The sequence below is a fragment of the Gavialis gangeticus genome, unplaced genomic scaffold, assembly GCF_001723915.1.
Source record: "Gavialis gangeticus isolate Ggan-Ray unplaced genomic scaffold, GavGan_comp1, whole genome shotgun sequence".
Classification (NCBI taxonomy): domain Eukaryota; kingdom Metazoa; phylum Chordata; order Crocodylia; family Gavialidae; genus Gavialis; species Gavialis gangeticus.
In genome coordinates this window covers 77,524,106-77,545,258 of record NW_017729024.1, presented here as the reverse complement: position 1 = coordinate 77,545,258, position 21,153 = coordinate 77,524,106, and the positions used below count along the sequence as shown (strand labels likewise).

General features: G+C 42.7%; 1 protein-coding gene across 1 annotated transcript in view; it reads left to right on the top strand.

The window, feature by feature from the left end:
- MCC (mutated in colorectal cancers) overlaps positions 1-21,153 on the top strand; it is a 377,421-nt gene that overhangs the window by 21,348 nt on the left and 334,920 nt on the right. The window contains exon 2 of the mRNA XM_019517272.1: positions 10,772-10,983. Coding sequence (XP_019372817.1) covers positions 10,772-10,983 — 212 coding nt within the window. The remainder of the gene's footprint in view (positions 1-10,771; positions 10,984-21,153) is intronic.

Genomic DNA, 21,153 nt, shown 5'->3' with positions numbered 1-21,153 from the left:
TATAACACCCTTCCCCCCGCCCTTTCTCTCCCCCCCCCCCCAGTCAGTATAAACAATGTCCTTTATAACTGGAGATTACCTGATATTGATTCCAGTGAAAAAATTCAAAACTGAGAACTGTTTGGTAAATGCTAGAAAATCGATGGCAAAAATGGTTGTGCAGGGAGTATTGTTGGTTCCAAATGTATTTGCTTAGGTTTGACATTTGCCCTTTAAATGTTTACTATATGGAAAACTCCCAGCATGTAGGGACTGTAGTTAATTTTCTAGATAATTGAATTGAGTCTTTTTCATTATTGGCTGTGGCTGAAAGAAGGTCTTATAATGTCTGTCCTTTCCTTAGTATGAAAGAGAAAGGAATAGCTGAATAGGGATTATACAATTGAGAGAGATGAATTATATTTTCTAGTTTATGTAGCCTTGAGAAATCTTTTGTCAAGTTTTTTACCTGGCCTTTTTCTTTCCTTTTATTGAAGTATCAGCATTGATGGTGTCTTTTCATTTTGTATTCGATGGACTTCCACAATGAAATACCCCCATTGTTATGCCAGTTTAATCCCCCAGATTTCTCTGATTTTTGTCCTTTTTCCCTATCCTTGAGACAGTGATAAGATACTACAGTTTTTTCTGATGAGAGAGAATTGACAGGCTTCCTTACACTTAGCCAGACTTTCTCCTGTGAAATTAGTGTTTGTGATTTGCAGCATAGTACAACACATTTCCTTCAAGCTGAAGAAATATTCTGTATAACATCCCCAGCAGTTTACCCAATCAGTGAAGGACAGGCAAAATTTTGGTCTTTTATCTGCAGAGAAATCCAGGGCACTTAACCTGATCCATAGTAAACTTAATTCAGCTCTCTTACACTGTAATTAGGAAGCATCAAAGATACAGCCCATCCCATGAAATCACATCATTTAGCCCCCAGTGCTGGCCCCATTTGGGGCCAGTCCTGGACCCCCTTCCCTCTCTCCCCTCCGCATGCTGGATGCCCATGGCATTTGCTTTGGCTCATTTGGGATATTAGCCACGCATGCCGTGGGTCCCAGAGTAGGGATTGTGTGGGGACAGTCCTGGACCAGCTAGAGTGGGCACTGGATCTGGCATGCTAGGGGAGGAGCTCCATGGGTGGTGTGTACATGCTGGATTCAGTGCCTGCTCTGGCTGATTCCAGGACTGTACTTCACACAGTGCCTGCTCCAGCCAGTTCAGGACCTGTACTACACTCAGCTCTCACCCTGGAGCAGCTGGAGCAGGTGTCATGTGTGGCTTGTGTCCCAGTCTGGGCCGGAGCAGGTACCACATGCACTGCATTGTGGAACTGGCTGGAGCAAAGGCCATGGGCACTGGATCTGGCCTGTGGAACTAGCCCTGCGCTGTTCATCTGGTCCATGGACCAATCCCATGCAACTCACACAGCCCAAGGGGCCAGATGAGTTTAATAGATTGCAGGGCTGGAAGGGACCTTGAAAGATCATCAGGTCCAGCCTCCTGCACCAAGCAGGAAAAACAACTGGGGTCAGGTGACCCAGCAAGGTGACCATCCAGTCTCCTCTTGAAGATTTCCAGGGTAGGTGATTGCACCATCTCTGGAGGGAGCTTATTCCACAGTCTGGACACCCTAGCTGTGAAGTTTTTCCTAATCTTGAGCCTGAAACAGTCTTCAAGGAGTTTGTGACTATTACTCCTAGTTTTCCCCAAGGGTGCCCTGGTGAACAGTTGTTCACCAAGCCCTTGATGTAGCGGTAAGCTGCTACCAAGTCCCTTCTTGGCATTCTCTTTTTCAGGCTGAAAAGTCCCAGGACCCTCAGTCTTTCCTCATATGGTTTGCCATGCAAGCCTCTGATCATATGGATGGCCTTTCTCTGGACTCTCTCAAGCTTTACTATGTCCTTGCTAAAGTGCGGCACCCAGAGTTGGATGCAGTACTCCAGCTGCGGTCTCGCCAATTCTGAGTAAAGTGGAAGAATCACTTCCTTGGTTTTACTAGAGATGCATTGACTGATGCATGCCGAGGTATTATTAGCCCTGCTGGCTATGGCATCCCACTGCCGGCTCATTCATACTGTGGTCTGTTATTACACCCAGGTCCCTTTCATTCATACTGCTGGCCAGATTGGCATTGCCAAGCCTGTAGGTGTGTAAGGAATTTTTCATCCCCAGGTGGAGCATTTTACATTTCTCAATGTTGAATTTCATCTGGTTCTGATCTGCCCACCTTGCCAGCCTGTCTAGGTCCACCTGTATCTGTAGCCTATCTTCAAGCATTACCACACTTCCCCATGACTTGGTGTTGTCCATGAATGTGGCCAGTGAGCTCTTCACCCCCACATCCAAATCATTGATGAAGATGTTGAATAGTACTGGACCAAGCAGAGACCCCTGAGGGGCACCACTGACCACTTCCTTCCACGATGACACAGATCCATTCATTAGGACTCTCTGGGTCCTACCCTGCAGCCAGCTTCCTACCCACTTGACTGTCTCACAGTTAAGCCCACAATCCTCCAATTTTCTTGTGAGAACATCATGGAATACCAGATCGAAAGCTTTTTAGAAGTCAAGGTATATACAATGTCAACCTCCTCTCTCTTACCCAGGTGGTGAGTTACCTGACCATAAAAGGAGATGAGATTGGTAAGACAAGACCTGCCCACGACGAAGCTATGCTGGCTGTCATTCAGAATCCTACCTTCTGCAAGCCTATTGCACGTAGACTCCTTAATTGACTTTTCCAGGATTTTCCCTGGGATTGAAGTTAGGTTAATTGACCTGTAGTTACCCAGGTCCTCCATTCTCCCCTTTTTGAAGATGAGCACAACATTGGCCCTCTTCCAGTCCTCAGGGACCTCTCCAGAGCGCCACAAGCTTTGGAACAGCTTTGCCAGGGGTTCCGCAATGACTTTCGCCAGCTCCTGCAGCACTCTCGGATGAAGTTCATCCAGTCCTGCTGACTTATAAATGTCTAATTTTTTAACTGATCACACACCAGTTCTACGGCAGTAGTAAGAAGGCAGTCATTTCTATCCTGCTCATTTTGTATCCTATCTGGCATGATTTTCCCCTTGGCCTGGTGAAAAACCAAAGCAAAGTAGTCGTTCAGGAGTTCAGTTTTCTCTTGAGTGCCGGTAGCCAGCTGTCCTGAGTTGTTGAGCAGTGGCCCCACAATCCCATTTGTTTTCCTCCAGTTCCCTATGTACCTAAAGAAGGACTTCTTGTCCTTAATTCCTGTTGCTAATTTTAGTTCAGTTGCCACCTTAGCTTTTCTAATCTGATCCATGCAAGTGCAGGCCATTGTTGTATAGTCCTCCTTGAGGCCTGTCTCAAGTTTCTGTTGTCTCTTTCTCCTTTCTGAAGAGGACCAGGATTTCTCTGTTTAGCCAAGAGGGCTTCCCAGCCCTTTTGCTACCTTTCCTCTGCATGGGAACGGACTTCCTTTGTGCTTCAATGATCATGTCCTTAAGGAACAACCACTCTTCATGTACTCCTTTCACCTTTGGTCCCTGGTCCTGCAGTGCTTTCCCTACTGATGACCTGAGCTTGAGTGACCTGAGTTTAATACCCCTGCTGTAACTGAAATGCAGCAGTACTCCATTCTGCTACTTGGTTGGGATAAATGCTTAAACTATCATCCAAGACTACCATACCCACTGCAAATATAATAACAAATGTAACCCATTAAAACCATACTAATATTTTGCATGAACTTGGGATGTATTTAGTATATTTGTGCTGGTTTTTTATTATTATGAATTTCCATTCTAAATGATAGTCTTTTTCTTAACAGCAAAACATTCTGAACCCATTGCAAATTAATATTACAGTATGTAGAACTTGCTATATTTTAGTGCTGTACAAATATAATGCTAAATGCTTTGCCCTCCATGATCACGCATTTGCAAACATTTTGGAAATCTTTTATGTTTAGCACATGCCACCTTGGGGATGGAACGCAGCCACTCGCTTCTAAGATAAGGCCTCTGCTCCTTCAAACTGTAGGGAAATATCCTCTAGCTCTTAGGACAGTGGTTCCCAACGTTGGAGTCATGACCCCATGTGGGATTGCAGTGATAAAAAATGGGGTGGTAAAGACACTTGACAGCAGCAACCAATTATGATGAATGTACTTCCTGCTTATAAATACGCAGTTCTCATGCATGGAACTTTTTCATGCATGCACGACAGTTGTACAAGCACCTTGAGTTGGATCTCCATTACAGGAGATGACTTAAAACAAATATGTTGATACTGCCTGACTGGCTGAAATACATTTTACATGACAGAGAAATCTAACATGGATTTTTTTCCGAAAAGTTTCTGCTTCAAGCTCTAGCTGTAAAACTAATGACAAGGATGAGAATGAAAAATGAAAGGAGTGCTAGACTCAAAAGCAGAAATTTGATTGATCCTTCTTTGCTGATCTTGCCTGCATCATTTTGGGATTGCAAAAAATGTTGAATGTTTAAATGGGATCATACTAAGGAAAAGGTTGGGAAGCCCTGTCTTAGGGCTTTATTATTGTAGTCTGGCCACTAGAGGGCAGTGATGGGGCATTTGCTACATACTTTTATTCCACATTACCTGGGGATTTATTTTGGATTAACAGAAACATCATAGCGCATGCTGCTTCTGGAAACTGGCACTATGTGAGTAGATTGCTTATGCTGGTGCAGCCCCTTCATATACATATGAAAAAATCCATTTAAATTGTTCTTAATCTAATTTACTTTAATGTAGAAATATATTTTAGTTGCATTAGTTACAAGTTCTGCATTATAAACCAGATCTCTTGTGATTGTTTATTTGGAGAATACTGTTTGTTTTGGGTGGATTTATTCCTTTTATTTCACTTTTTTTTTTAATGAGTGAGTTTACTGAGATATTCTCCTTCTGGTGAATTGAGTTAAAATGTGTTTAAATCAACTTGCCATGCATTTTTGCTCCATGTAGTCTTCAGTATAAAACTTGGTTTTGTTGCAGTTAGATTGCTTCTTCCTTTTTACCTTTAGATGTTTGTATCCTTCCTTTTCCCCTTTTGTTCATTTAATTTATTATCATCACTCAGCACTAATCTGACTAATGAATTATTTTTGATTGATAAACACACAGTTTGAATGTTGATGCATATTTGAGAGAGGAAAATTGTTGCTTTTGAGGAAGAAGGGCCTTTGGGTTAGCTTGATAGTATTGTTGTCAGTTATTTATGGGCCACTGATGCCTGGTGAGCTTAAAAGGGTGCTCAGGAGACTGTAGAACCAGATACTGATGCTGACTTTACCAGTGACTTACTGCATATGCTCAGAAAAGTTGCTTCATCTCTTCCTATAATGGTGCCCACCATTACAAAGTGATTTGGGGTCTATGAATTAAAATGCCATGAAATAGGAATAGCCATTTTAAAAGAGAACTGGCCTTCTGCTTCACATAATGTTGCCCCTTGTGAACTGGATTTGAGTAGTAACTCCTGTTCTATAAATTGTGTTCACCAAATGTTACTAGAAAGTTTGTACTGTCATTGTGGCAGCCTCTGAGACTTGATAAGTGGCCAGTCTGGAAAATATTAGAGGAGATCCTTTGCATCCTGTGTTTCCCAGGATGTTACCCCTCTGAGGTGTATCAAGTGAAAGTAGTGATTTATTTCTACTATTATGGAGAAACCATTTAAATTTGGAACAGTTCTTGGAAGATTTTTGGAATTTAGCTGATTTTAACAGATCAGTCTGCATGCAGTGTGTTAACAGGGTTAGGGCTAGGTTAAAAGGTGCTAACAGGGCTTAACACCTCAGGACAGCTGGTAATGGACACTCAGGAAAAAAACTAAACTCCTGAATGCTCACTTTGCTTGGGTATTTCACTGGACCAAGGGGAATGACAAATGAGATAAGGATCACAGAGGGCATGGTGGGAATGATAGCCTTCCCACTATGGATGCTGAGCTGGTGCAAAACCAACTGAAAAAGCTACGCATTTATAAGTCAGCAAGACCAGATGGACTTCACCCGAGAGTGCTGATGGGGCTGGTTGAGGTCATTGAGGAACCCCTGGCAAAACTCTTTCAGAAATTGTGGCACTCAGGGGAGATCCCTGAGGATTGGAAGAGAGCCAATATTGTGTCCATCTTCAAGAAGGGGAAGAGGGAGGACCCGGGTAACTATAGGCCAGTCAGTGTAACCTCCATCTCAGGAAAATCCTGGAAGAACTAATTAAAGAATCTATGTGCGATACGCTCGCTGACGGTAAGATTCTGAACAATAGCCAGCCTGGCTTCGTCACAGGTAGGTCTTGTCTTACCAATCTCATCTCCTTCTATGAACAGGTCTCTCGCCACCTGGACACGGGAGAGGAAGTCAACATTATATACCTAGACTTCCAAAAGGCTTTTGATCTAGTAACCCACAATATCCGTGTGGAAAAATTAGAAGATTGTAGATTTAACTTCTCAACAGTTCAGTGGGTGGAAAACTGGCTGCATGTTCTCATGAACAGATCTGTGTCATCCTGGCGAGAAGTGGCCAGTGATGTCCCTCAGGAGTCTGTGCTTGGACCGGTGCTTTTCAACATCTTTATCAATGTGGGAGTGAAAAGCTCGCTGGGCAAGTTTGCGGATGACACCAAGTTATGTGGGAATGTGGTCATGCCAGAAGATAGGTTGCAGATACAGGCTGGAGAGTTGGGTGGACTGGAACCAGATGAAGTTTAGGGCAGTCCAGGTGAGGGAGATCCCCTGCCCTCCATTAATGCTGACCTTGTGAAGGAACACCTTGAGAAGCTGGATACCTTCAAGTCAGCTGGCCCTGACAATCTACACCCCAGGGTACTCAAGGAGCTGGTGAGCATCATAGCCCAGCCTCTGGCATGGATCGTTGAAAACTCCTGGCGCTCTGGTGTAGTGCCCGAGGACTGGAAGAAAGCCAGTGTGGTGCCTATCTTCAAGAAAGGGAGGAAAGTGGATCCAGCTAACTATAGGCCCAATAGTCTGACTTCTATCCCGGGGAAGATCTTAGAAAAGTTTATTAAAGAGGCCATCCTTAATGGACTGGCCAACGCCAACATCATAAGGGATAGCCAGCATGGGTTTGTTGCGGGTAGGTCTTGCTTGACCAATCTCATTTCCTTCTACGACGAGGGAGAAGAGATTGGACAAGGAAGAAGAGATTGATGTCATATATCTTGACTTCAGAAAAGCCTTTGATCTGGTATCCCATGATCACCTCTTGGCAAAACTGGCCAATTGTGGCCTTGGGTCCACCACGATCCACTGGCTGGGAAATTGGCTCCGTGGTCAGACCCAGAGGGCTGTAATTGATGGAAGTCACTCATCATGGTGTCCTGTGACCAGTGGGGTCCCCCAAGGCTCTGTCTTTGGACCCATATTGTTCAACATCTTCATTAATGATGTGGACATTGGAGTCAGAAGTGGACTGGCCAAGTTCGCCAATGACACCAAACTTTGGGGCAAAGCATCCATGCCAGAAGACGGGCGGGTGATCCAGGCTGACCTGGACAGGCTCAGCAAATGAGTGGATGAGAACTTGATGGTGTTTAACATCAAAAAATACAAGGTTCTCCACCTTGGGAAGAAAAACCTGCAGCATCCTTATAGGCTCAGCGGTGCTATGCTGGCTAGCTCTATGGAAGAAAGAGACTTGGGGGTCATCATTGACCACAAGATGAACATGAGCCTGCAATGCGATGCTGCGGCTAGTAAAGCGACCAAAATGCTGGCTTGCATCCACAGATGCTTCTCAAGCAAATCCCAGGATGTCATTCTCTCCTTGTACTCGGCTGTGGTGAGACCGCAGCTGGAGTACTGTATCCAGTTTTGGGCTCTACAATTCAGAAAGGATGTGGGGAAGCTTGAGAGAGTCCAGCGAAGAGCCATGCGCATGATCAGAGATCAGGAAAGCAGACCTTATGATGACAGGCTGAGAGCCGTGGGGCTCTTTAGCCTGGAAAAGCACAGGCTCAGGGGTGATTTGATGGCCACCTATAAGTTTATCAGGGGTGTTCACCAGGATCTGGGGGAACATTTGTTCACCAGAGTGCCCCAGGGGATGTTGAGGTGGAGCGGTCATAAACTACTACAAGACCATTTCAGGCTGGACATAAGGAAAAATTTCTTTGCTGTCCGAGCCCCCAAGGTCTGGAAAAGCCTGCCATCGGAGGTGGTTCAGGCACCTACATTGAACACCTTCAAGAGCAGATTGGATGCTTATCTTGCTGGGATCCTATGACCCCAGCTGACTTCCTGCCCTTTGGGCAGGGGGCTGGACTCAATGATCTTCCGAGGTCCCTTCCAGCCCTAATGTCTGTGAAATCTATGAAAGTTCAACACTCAGAAGTGTAAGGTGCTCCATATGGGGGCAAACAATGTCCAACACACCTACAGGCTCAGTGGTGACAATTTGACTTGCACAATGGCCGAAAGGGACCTAGGGGTAGTGATCAACCATCACACAAGCATGAGCCGGCAGTGCGATGCTGTGGCCAGCAAGGCAAACAACACGGTGGCATGCATTAACCGTTACATCTTATGCAAAACTAAGGAAGTGATACTCCCACTGTACTCCGCATCGGTGAGACCGCAGCTGGAGTACTGCATCCAGTTCTGGGCACTGCACTTCAATGAAGACGTGGGAACACTTGAGAGGGTGCAGAGAAGAGCCACCTGTGTGGTCAGGGACTTGCAAGACAAGCCATATGAGGAGAGGCTGAGGGACTTGGGCCTCTTTAGCTTACAGAAGGGAAGGCTGAGAGGGGACTTGGTAACGGCTTACCGCTACATCAGGGGAGTACATCAAGAACTTGGTGAACAGCTGTTTACCAGGGCACCCCTGGGGAAGACCAGGAGCAATGGATATGAACTCCTGGAAGGCCGCTTCAGGCTCAGTGCCAGGAAAAACTCCTTCACAGTCAGGGTGTCCAGACTGTGGAATAAACTTCCTCCAGTGGTGGTGCAGTCATCTACCCTGGAAATCTTCAAAAGAAGACTGGACAGTCACCTCACTGGGGTCACTTGACCCCAGTTGTCTTTTCCTGCCTAGTGCAAGGGGACTGGACCCGATGATCTACAAGGTCCCTTCCAGCCCCTAACAATCTATGAATCCACTGAAGACCAAAGCATGGACTTCTGCAAGGGCTCTTTCCTTCTGCATGCGGCCCCCTCAGGGCCACCATTTGGATCAGCTGGAGCAGGGCTGTCCTGAATTTCTGATCATATATTGTGCGTAAGGTAGATTTACCTCTGTGGACAGAATATGATTCTTGTATAGTAAAATGATGTAATAAACTTATTGTTCTGTACCTGTTTATGCAACTGCTGGCATAAGTTAATACTAGCTCTAGTAAAATTATTTTAGGCTTTTGCTTGAAAAATTGGTTTGTGCTTCAAAAGCAGAAAGCACTAAGGCCTTATCCAACCTAATGAATTGCACTAACTGCAATGGTATTCAAATTTTGCCAAACTAAGCCAATATTGACAACTTGCAGGGAGCAGATGGCTGCACTTAACTTGCATGAAATGGAACTGCTGAACCTTCCTTTAGTGTTAATACAGGAGTGTAAACTACAAGGATTTGAGGATAGTTATTCCATCTTGATTCAAGTTGAAGCTGGGTCAAATTTTCTCTTTGATTAAATGGATCTGTATGTGCATGTGGCAAACTGATGCATGTTTTTTATGTCTTCTCATTATATGGGAGTCTAGATGAACTGTATCAAAATAGAAAAGAACCAGCTATCATTGGATAGCTCAATAAAGACCTTAATCTGTGTGCACCCACAAATACCATGTTAGGATGCATAAGGAATGGGGTGGAGAATAACGCAGATATCATAATGCTGTAATTAAATACATCAGTTGTATGACCACTTTATAATACTATGGGTAGTACTTCTTAACCTGGCTCAAAGGATATTGCAGTGTTTCAGAGAAGGGTGATTATAATGATTTATGCTATGGTAAAACTCTAATGTAACTGAGACCAGGGGAAAAAGATGGGGATTGATTACCTTGAGAAGGACATATCAGATGGCAAATGTATATAAAACTGCATTTAAAAATGTTAAAACAAAACCTTATTTAGGTTGCAAAGTGAAGCACTTAGAATTCAGGAAATGCCAGAAATAAGGTGCTAGTCTTGCACTAAGTCACACCCTTCCCTTGCACGTTTGCATTTTGACAGATCTGTAGCTGGTATAAATTGTTATGGCTCTACTAAATTCATTGGTTGAGGTTCTTCACTGTTAATTCCACAGGCCCCTACCATGTTCGGGTAGAGGTTAAGCCATTTTTATTCAAGGGCTAAGTATTCAGTATCTTTTTTCATCCTCATTTCTGTGTGGCCTCAGACCAGTGGATGTGATCCAGTATAGCAGGGCTGTGCACCTTCTGAGTGGCTGCAGGCCACAGGCCCCTTGTTGACACATGCTGGTTGCACAGGCCACATGCCGTATGGGCTAGTACCACACTGGCATCCCTGTCCAGTGCCATGTGACCACACCTCCACAAGCAGGGGCAAGGGCAGGAAGCAGAAGCTGGAAAGGGGAGTGTTCCCACAGATTAATGGTTCAATTTTAATTGATTTATTCTTGGTATGTGTGAAGTATGTGAACATACACTTTTGCTGCGTTGTGCACTTAGATTGGTACTGAGTTTCTTTCTGCCATCATATTAATAAAGGTATGTTTCTTCCTTTTGGAAGGAACATGTTAATTTTTATACCTGCCTTCCTAATTACAGTGGGATATGCTTTATGTGTCTGTATTTTAGGTGCCTTATCAGGAGCTAGAGAAAGCTGGGAATATGATTCTGGCGCAAGAGACCTTCAGAGTCCTGACCTGCAGAGTCATTCTACTTTACAGAAACTCTTGGAATATGGAGGAAGCAGCGTGAATCAACAGGCTGCTTTGCAAAGATTGCTAACGCAGGCCTCCAATCTTAGTAATTCTGTTGGAGGAAGTTATTTAGAACTTGCTAACACTGTAAGTACATTTTACCTACAATATAAAGAAGCTTAAGTTTGTGATGTTCCCTTCTGAACCCTTCCTTCCCCCTGCAACATAATAATTACAACTTTGCATCATGGTCTACAGAGGCATAGAGGAACTATCAGGCTGTTGTAATTTTCTTCTACAAGAGCATCATTACATTTTTGGCTGGCAAATAATAAGTACCTAGCAATTGTTTGTGTAATTGGAGACTTAATCTCAGGGAAAAGAAGAGCTGGGTCTCAGTAAGGAATTTAAGTGAAGTTTTAAACTTTTATACAGATTTAATTAACAAATCAACATTGTTGAAAACTTTTACTTGGGAAGAGAAATTAGTAGCATAATTGCCAATTATGTGAGTAAATAGCATCTTTCTTACTAAGCTAGCCAGTGTGATGTAGAAAAATACCTTCCATTATATTCCTGCTTTTATTTTGGATTTTTTTTGCTTTATTTTTTTGAGATTTGTTTGGAACTCTTTGTAAGGCTAATATTTCATACTATCATAAGCAAATATTACAGTAATCGTATATTCAGGTTAATGTACCAGACTGTTTTTTGCAGTAAGAAACTTATGCTTTTGAGATAAGTTGTTGGGTTTTTTTCCAACTGGGTATTTAATTCAAATTTGTAAATAACTACTGACCTTATCAATGCAATTAAAAGAAGGAATTTAAAAATTTTTGTACATGTGATTAGAAGAGAAGAGGACTGCATAGAGGAGACCCTTATTCAAGAATGCTGGTTAAATGTTAGCTCAGCAGTTTCCAGAATCTTATCTCCACTTAGTGCTCTGGAGAATGTGGGTGTGTCTACATGTGCATTTATGCCAGCTTAAATTTACTGCACAGTAAATTACTGCACAGTAAGTGGGAATAGGCCAGTATATGAACATGCAGGCATTAAAGCACATTAAAGTCCATGTGTGGACTGACTGGGGACTAAAGTTAGTCTCCAGTCAGTCCACACAGACAGTGTTACTGTGCAGTAATACGTCTACCCATGCGTTAGTGCGCAGTAACTAATTGGGTGTAAATTTGATACTTGCATGGTCCAGGTATTAACTTTATGTTCAAGTCTGCATAAGTTGCCATATTTACTGTACAGTATGCGCATGCATGTGTAGATGTGTGCCTGTACTGCACAGTAATTTTGGTTACTGTGCAGTAAATGCACACATATAGACACATCCAGTGAGGAACAAACTTATAAATATTTAAATATCACCTTAAAGAACCAGTTGGATTTTCCCAGCCTTGTTATTTTAAGAGTGACTTGAACTATTTTGTACCTAGACTATGAGCCTTTGAAGTCATGTCAGTATTGGACAGTGTGGTTTTGGTGTTGTATTCAGGTTTCAAGATGACTATTTATCTAACTGTTGACCTTACAACTTCTGGGTAGATTTTCAGAGAGCTGCGTGACGATGCTTCTGTTTTTTGGTAAATTTCTGTATATGTGTTCTCGCTAGCACGTCATTCATGCTATGAACTCCTGTTGGAGACTTTTTTACCTTAGCAGTATCTCTAATGTGTACGTTAGATCTACTTACTTCTTCTTTTGTTCTCATGCTGAAACACGGTACATGGTTCCTGATCTTCTGTTCTTAACCACCCGGCTAGAGACCCAGCGCTTCTCTTGAGTTCCTAATGGCCTTTGAGCTTTCGGAAATGTTGCAAAGGCTTCTTTAAATTGCTTACATTCACTAACTCAGGAAAGGTGTTTGAAAACTTCGAACTTTTTTTTTTTCTTTAAGGGAAAACTACCACTCTTGGGCTTCATTTTATTGCAGGTCAGCGTTTTCACTGTCCTGTTTAGCTCTGAACTAAAATGATCCCACAAGGAGACACCATTTTATAGCTTTGTCTCCAGATGTCATCATTTGCTTATAGCAATGTACTGTTCTTTTTGCATCCCAGTAGCCTACACCTGGCTTTGCTTCCTTTTTTGGACCTCTTGATACTCAATCTCAGACATCAAACCTATACTGACAGCTCTTGTAGCACCATCTCCAGGCTCAGCACTGTCTTCTGGCACCAGCTGTCCGTTACTGCCAGCATGACTCTTGTCCTTGGCACTGTCTGAGTCCTCTATTCAGGGTCCTTTTCAGACACTGGATCACCTCTGGTGCCTATGCACCATAGACACTTGCCCATAGATTGGTGCCTTACAGGTTGATTTATAGACTGCAGTATTATGAGGCTCATAAAGCTAAATGTCTTTGTTGTGGTAATTTTAGAAAGCATGTAATTTGCCGTGGATTTTCTGTTTGTGTTTATATCTAAATTCCTATTTATTTTTTAGTAGCATGAAAGGCATCTGGTCTCTGTTTTTACATATTTTTTTATGCCTCTATTTCTAATTTTTTTCTCTTGGCACTTCACAGCACAATAAGCAGTCTCCAATTTATATGTAGATGAAGACAATAATGTCTCCATTTGACTCATGCTGAGCACTGGATCAGTAGGTTACGTAGATTTTTGCTTCCACTTTATTAATGCCAGGAGAGACAATATTGCTGCTATTGCTGTTTATATTTCCCTCCTTTACACTTATCTTAATACTGGCAGGAAATCAGAGGTGACATGCTTTAATGTAGACTACATCTAGAGAGTGAAGTAGACTTGTTGCAGTTATGAGTTCTTATGTGCACATCTTCCCTCATACACGTTCCCTCTCCAGAATGCTGTTTTTTCAGTTGCAGCTAGGAAGCTCGCTGCACCACATTGCGTTCTCTGTGTGTCTGAGTGCACCCCTACCAGTGATGAGCTTCAAGCTTTCACCTTTCTCATATTGCTTGGGTTGTATGACAAAACTCTTAGCATCTAGATTAGAGTCTTCTGGTTTAGGACTGATGGTGATTTAATACTTGCAGTTCTGGCTCTTGGGTTCCCTGACCATTGATATATCCAGTCGGAAATATTAAAATCCTTGTCCTTTTGCTATGTAAAACATTCTGTATGCAGGCATGTCTATCTAGAGTTCGCCATGCTCCATAAAGGCCCAGCTTCTTCAGGCTCCTCCAAAGTGCAAAGCCTCTTTGTGTCAGCCTGCTCTGTTGGACAGTCCTTGAAAAGTGACCACTACCCCACCCCAGAGAGTAAATATGTAACTGTCCAGTGCTCTTCTACCCTTGGCCAGGTAAGTCATTTCACTTCAGTGAAGCCAAGTCCGGTACGTCTTTTCCAGTTAATTTAAGCCCCAACATTTTCAGCCACCCTGAGGTGTTTCTCCACCCTCTCCCCCCTTTCTTATCGTGTTATTGCTTCATTTTTTGCTTTTTTTTTTTTTCCCCCCCTAACAGCTGCTTTTGATTTAGCACCATATAGTCGGACAGAAAGCATTCCTGAATGCTTGTATATCATGTATAATAATCATCAGTCAATGCAGAGAAGCCCTATGTCAGTCTTAGCAATGAAATAAGTTGGTGGTTTGTAAATGGTAGAGGCAGTAGTCCTTTCTCCAGATTTTAGCTCAGTCTCTACAAAGTGAAAAAAATTCATTATGAATTTTTAAAAACATTTGAACTCTGTAGAGCTTTTTAAAGATATAATACCTGCTGTGCAGCATCTTACCTCTTTTTGTTTCAGTTACTTTTTGTCCCCTGGTCCAGTATGGATTGATTTATCCCAGTGTGTACAAATATCTTGACAAGCGACTACAAGCTTTTGTTAGAAGTATGGAACTTTGATTTCCCTAAGGAAGACATTATTATTCTTGATTGGAAGCTATTTAAAAAGAGGATGATAATTTGAGAAAAACCACTTACAAGAAATGAGTTAAATAATAACAACAGCAACAACTCAGGCTGATTTCGAGCTCTTACTGACTACTCATGCTTGCATGTGTATGTTTATATATTCATTTTGCTTTGTTTCTATTGCCCATTCATATTTTGCCCTATTTCCTAAGATATTCTTTTGTCAATTTATATAGAATATATAAAATCTTGCAGCACTTCTTTTTATTTCCTGTCACTAAGTTTAATAGCAAGACCATATTTCTCTTTTCACCCCTTCACCTGGATGCTGTTATTTTAGTCTAACATTGGCCTGTTGGTTGACACATCATCACCATCCATTGATGAAGTACCCATTAGTGCCATTGGCTTAACTATAACAATAAATGTATGCAGGGTCCATTATGTTCCTTTGAATATAATCGGTTAGAAGTTTTCTTAATGGTATAATTGGGTACAAAGGTATTTGCAAATAGGCAATTTATAGCAAGATTCCAGCCTTGTCAGGCAGTGTTTTTAGGTATTTGCATATTTTTATTGCCTATATAATTTCAGTGTCTGACCTTTGTTATCCATGTGTTTAGTCATTCCTATATAAAATATTTACAGCCATCTGTGTTCACTCTTCAGGAAGCTATTTCTGAAGAGCCAAATAGGCTTGGTTTTCTTTTAGTGTATCCTTCCTTATAATTCAGCCAAACAGTGAAAGGGCGAGTTTTTGGATTAGAACTGACCTTGTGGAAATGCCGTAAGAACAACAGTTTGATACAAAATACAGCTTTTTGTTGTAATGCTCAAACTTAATAAACTAATGTAATGGGATTTGGATGAGTTAGATTCTCTTTCCCATGTTTCCTTTCATAAATGACTACTGTGGAATAAGACTTTATAATGCATTTAGTTGAGTGTGTTCTTATATTGTCTCAGCTGGATTCTTTATGTGAGTGTGCACTCAGGCTGCTTACAGATGTTAAAACAAACAACCAAAAAAACGTGCTTTACTGGAAGCAGCAATGCATTACTTCAAACTGCCTCTGCAACATCTATAAAGATCAGGCACTTCAGTGTGGGTTTTTTTGGCTTTTAGCTAAAGTTGATTCAATCAGCTTTAGATAAAATCTCCAAAAACACCCCATTGAAGCGCGTGATCTTTACAGACATTGAGTAAACCGAGTTGAAGTAACGTGTTGCCTCTTCTGGGCATGTGCAGGGCTTCGTGCGGGAATGTGCCGAGTTTAAAGTAAAGCACCATTGGGGGGGTGGGGGTTATTTATTTAACATCTACAAGCACCATCAGTTTCAGCTCTGTTATCTGCATGGGAACTTGATCCAGGTGGTTAAAGCACACTTGCAAGCACACCTGATGGCATTTACACATATAAAACCCATATGGATAACATCCCACATCTGTGTTTTGTCATTTGCATGTGTTAATATTTGAAAAGTTGCATGCAAAAGGATACTGCATTTCAGAAATTTGGAGGTACCCACTTCTGAGCAAGTGAAGACAAAAAAACCTTTTATCACTCCCTTACAAGCAGACACTGCATAAGGAAGTCTTTCTGCACACAGTATCTTCCCTTCCAAAAGAGCTCCAGCTGCATTACAAATGGAAGTGCAGATTTTAGACTAGAATTAATTTCTACATAACTAGAACACCACCTTTGAAATACTGCAGCTGTTTAGCAAAAGCACTATACAGCAGGTGAGACTAGAGTGTGAAAAATGAACTTTTCACTTGACACTTGAGGTGGAGAATTTAGCTAGGAAGCCGTTAACCAAGTTAGAATTTAGATCCAACACCAAATATCACTCTTGAGAAGTCCTCTGAAACTTTTTATGACTGCTTGTTTTGTTCTGTTCATCTGTCACAAGTGAAGATGACCGCATCCAGTGGTTGGGGTGGGGGAGAGAAGAAAGAAAGGAAGCAGGAAAGAAAAAGGGAGGGAGAAAAGAGAAAATGAGAAAGAGAGGAAAAAAGAAGAGAAAGGAGGGGGGTGGAGGCCAGGTCTCATGGGTACGCAGGTGATTTATGAGCTCAATCTTTACCCTGAACAATCTGCTGCAGCAGGGGTAGGAGAGTGAAGAGGACTGGACATGAGAGGTCCTCATTTTCCTGGCTATGTGCTTCCTCACTGCCTCTACCGTGCACCTCTGCTCTAGCCAGTACTCCGCTCTGGACTGATGACCTCCAGGATGGACAGTCATGAGCAATTTGCTCCCATGACTCTGGGTCAATGCCAAAACTCTTTAGTGACAGTCTTTGTACTGCTTCTTTGGTGCACTGTAAAAGCATACTCCATTTGACAGTTTGCCTTAGAAGATTTTCTTTGGCAGGAGAGTGCCAAACATTCTTAAAAGGTTGATGGCCCATCTTAGCTGCACCAGTTTCAACAATGTGGATACCGGGGAGAGCCAATCTTCAGAGCACCTCAGCATCCAGAATCTTGTCCTGCCATTTGATCTTTAGTATCTTTCGCAGGCAGCACAGGTGAAAGTGGTTTAGTTTCTGGCATGATGCTGGTAAACGGTCCAGGTTTTGCAGGCATACAGGAGGGTTGGGAGAATGATGGCTTTGTAAACTTTTGGCTTTGTTGACATTCTGATGCCTCTGAGGTCCCAGACCGACTTACAGAGTCTGCCAAAGGCCACCTTGCTTTAGTAAGGCTTGTGTATTTACATCTTATCTTAGGCAGGAGATACAGCACTCTTGACTCCACGTAAGGATGCTATATGTTACCCATTCAGGGGAAGAGGGGTGGGACTATTATTTAGAGAGTTATTAGCATCGGTTCCTGCAGCATTTGGTTATCTACACATAAATATTTGAAAGGGGGCTGCCTTTACCATATTTCCGTGTCTGGCTGCACATCTTTTCTGTGTAACAGAAATAAGATGACCAGACCAAACTTAGGCTCGTAAGTATGTGTTAATAATGTATTAAAGTTAGAGACTATCTCTGTATGCAAAGTTTGTCAATAAAAATAGACCCAGTTGATCCATAGCAGAACAAACCAGAGAAGTGTTAGCTTCAGCATCTATCAGTACGCTTAATGGCTGCTATGATATTTTTTTTTTTTTAATTCAAAAGACACACACCCGGTTTTAAAGAACATAGTGCAGTATTCCTGTCTTGAATCCATGCTATGGAGAACTGCAAATATGGAAGACAGAACAGCTGATTTCAGAAAGTTTTTATTTTCTATCTGAAATTAGAGACAATCATCTAGCAACTAGTGTTGTATTTTCAGTGAATAAGTGTTTTTTTCTTTTCCACTTTGAAAGCTTGTCCCTTTTAATCTGTCAGACTTGAATTTTAATTGCTCATTTATATAAATAGGTTATATCTACACAATCACAAATACAAACTTATCATTAAGGATTGAATTTATTTCAGACTGCCATGCAGCCAATTCTGGACAGCTGCCTAAAATGGCATTAATAGGTTGTTAGTGCTGAATACTGAGTAACTGTTTGGCTATTCTGTCATATATAGATAACAAATGTTTGACAATTACAGTTCGTATTGCTTTAATATAGAAAGCTGACCATACCATAAAGTGACATTTTGCAATATCTTAATGTGATGCAATTTGTTCACTTTTTAAAAGAGTGAATGGAGACCTTGGTCTTGGTTCTATTTTTATATCACATCCTGTCTTGGAATTAAAATGATTAATGTAACCTGTCCCTTATGCCTGCTGGCCCTACCATGTCTGAAAATAAACAGTTACTCTGCCTACTTTTCATTCTCCTGTTTGGTTGTAAGACATCTAGGCTAGGGACAGACATTCAAAAAGCCTGAGCTTAAATTGATTCAATATTTGCAGGTTAGTCTAACCTGGCTCGGCTGAACTCGTTTGAAACTAGACAGACATTCTCTCTGGACTGAGGAAATTCAGGCATATGCCTGCAGTGGCTCAGGCTAGACTCCAGGAGGCGCTTAGAGAAGCCCTCCCTTCCCTTCTGCAGGGAGCTGAGCTGAGGAGGGCATGGCCAGGCCCGGCAGGACTCTCTCATTAGGGAGGTCTGTCTGCACGGTCCCAGGCTTTTCCCCACTGGCTGCTTAAGGGGCAAGAGTGTTGCCAGCCCCAGGCTAGCACTCTGAGGCAAGGCGGGGGGTGGGAGGTGCAGTGCATGCATCTGTTGATAATATGGAGCTTTTCAGTCTCCCTCCCTGCTTCATTATACTATCTGCAGCAAACTGACAGGCGAGATAGCCAGCTGAGGGCTAATAGTGATAACAGTCAGTATCACCCAATTAGCAAAACAATGGCCTGTCTCCATGATTTCAAACTTATTAAACAGCTTACTGGCCTACCTGTTGATTAGCTCCAAACAGCCCTAAGAAGTCACTGTTCTGTCTGCCTGCCCCAGTGAAATTGGAGAGACACACACACACAGACACCTCTCAGCATTAGCTAGCATACCACATGCCATGGGGCTGGGGTCTGTGCTGTAGGAGATGGGAGGGAGGGGGGTATTTCCTGCTTGAGCAGCGAGAGGGAGTAGGGCAGGGGAAGGCAGGCAGACCCTGCTGTGTCACAGTCTCTGCTGGAGCCTTGCACAGCATTAACTAGCATACCACATGCTGGCTATGGTCCATGCTGTGGCAGAGAGGAGGAAGGGATCCCTGCTTAAGCAGCAAGTGGTGAGGGGGGCGGGAAGGGGAGCATGGGGAAGCCAGCAAACCCTGCTGTGCCTGCAAGTCTGCTGGAGCTCTGGCCAGGGAGCAGAGGGGAGGGGCCAGCTGTGCTGTGGAGCAGAGAGCTCCACCCAGCCCTAGAGAGCATGCTGGGGAACTCTGATTTAACTTAAACCAGCAAGGGGTCTGGGACAGACATTGTTTAAACTGGTTTGACCCAAATCAGTTAAATCTGATACTACATTCAACCAGGTTTATCTGAAACCGGTTTCAGTCATTTTCAAACTGGTTTATGTGCACTGAACTTCTGTTCTGTTACAGGTTTAAACCAGTATCTGATCACTTAAACCAGTTTATGTGTCATGTCTGTCCCTAGCTCTAGTACAGTTTCCCTGAAGGAGAGGCATGGGGCATGCTTATATAACTAACATAGAGTTTTTCCCTGTGTTGCTTGTCTTGCCAGTCTGAGCAAGTGATGGAGAAGATATGTTATCCATCCTTGAAATCAGGCCTCCCAAAGAGTACTTCGTGCAGTTACTGCATCATTGCATCATCTAACAACTGATTCTGCCTGTCAAGCTTATATCTGAACTATGAAGTAATGAAGCTAGTGATATATTTTTAAGGAATATATATGTTACTTGATCAGTTTACCTAGTCTTTGCAAACTAGCTTTGAATATTATTTCCTAAAAATCCTAAAAATACAGAAAGTTACACCTTTTTGGTGAAGAAAGGAAAAATTATTTGCAATGAATTTTTACTGGTCAGTTTGTCAAATTCCTTCAATAATGAAGATTTCAATGTGTACACTTAAAAGCTATCAACAGTAAATGTGGCTACATGGTAGGCCCAATTTTCAAACATGGTTACTAACTTTTTCTGTGCATGTTTTTGGGTTCTGTTCGAGCATAAAGACAGCATTAATATGGAATTAGGTGTTCAGCTCTGAGGCTCTTTGGAAACTTGTTCCCATATTTTATGCATGTGTATGTGTTTGCCTAAAGCCCCATCTGCCTATGTTTATTTCAGGTTAAGCAAAATGTGCAGTTTATAAATATGGGTGTATCTTGTAGGCACCAAGTTCCTATTAAAGGGAGTGTTCCTAGAGAACTAACGGTAAATATCTGTGATTGGTAACAACCACGGTATTTTAGATTTCCCAACGCTATGCATTAGAAAAAGATTTAGGAGCCCTATTTTTTCAGGCAGTCTGCTTCTAGGTCAGGTTTCTTTTCTACATCATGAAGTTGCTTTGTGACCCCTGCATCAGCTTTCTCTAGCTGGGCCTGGTCCTGGAGTCTAAGGGTTCATTTTGCTATTAAGGAACAAAGAGATGGGCCTTTCTCCATTCCTATGCAAGTTCCTCTCAGGTTTTAAATATTTGTACTAAGGGTGCATCAATAAATATTTTTTGGGCTGATACTGACAGCCAATTTATTAATGAGCCATATCACCCGATACCAACCTGACTGTTGATATGCAGCCTGGAGAACAACATCAGGCTGATAAGTCTGTGGCGGGTAAGAGGCATGAGGGAAGGAAGGTGAGGAGCAGATTGAGGCTTTTGTGGTGAGGAGGGAATGGGGCTGTGGCTGTGGCTGTGGCAGGGGCAGGCACTGCACAGGGGGGGGGGGGGGGGAAATCAGGGCACAGGCCAGAGCTGCGAGCGGCTCATCTGGGAGGTGTGGGGTGGTGGCTTCTGCTGCTACATGCACTGCCGAGGGAAGCATGGGGGGGTATGTGCCCCCCATATCTGTGAATGGGGCAAAGGCAGGCTG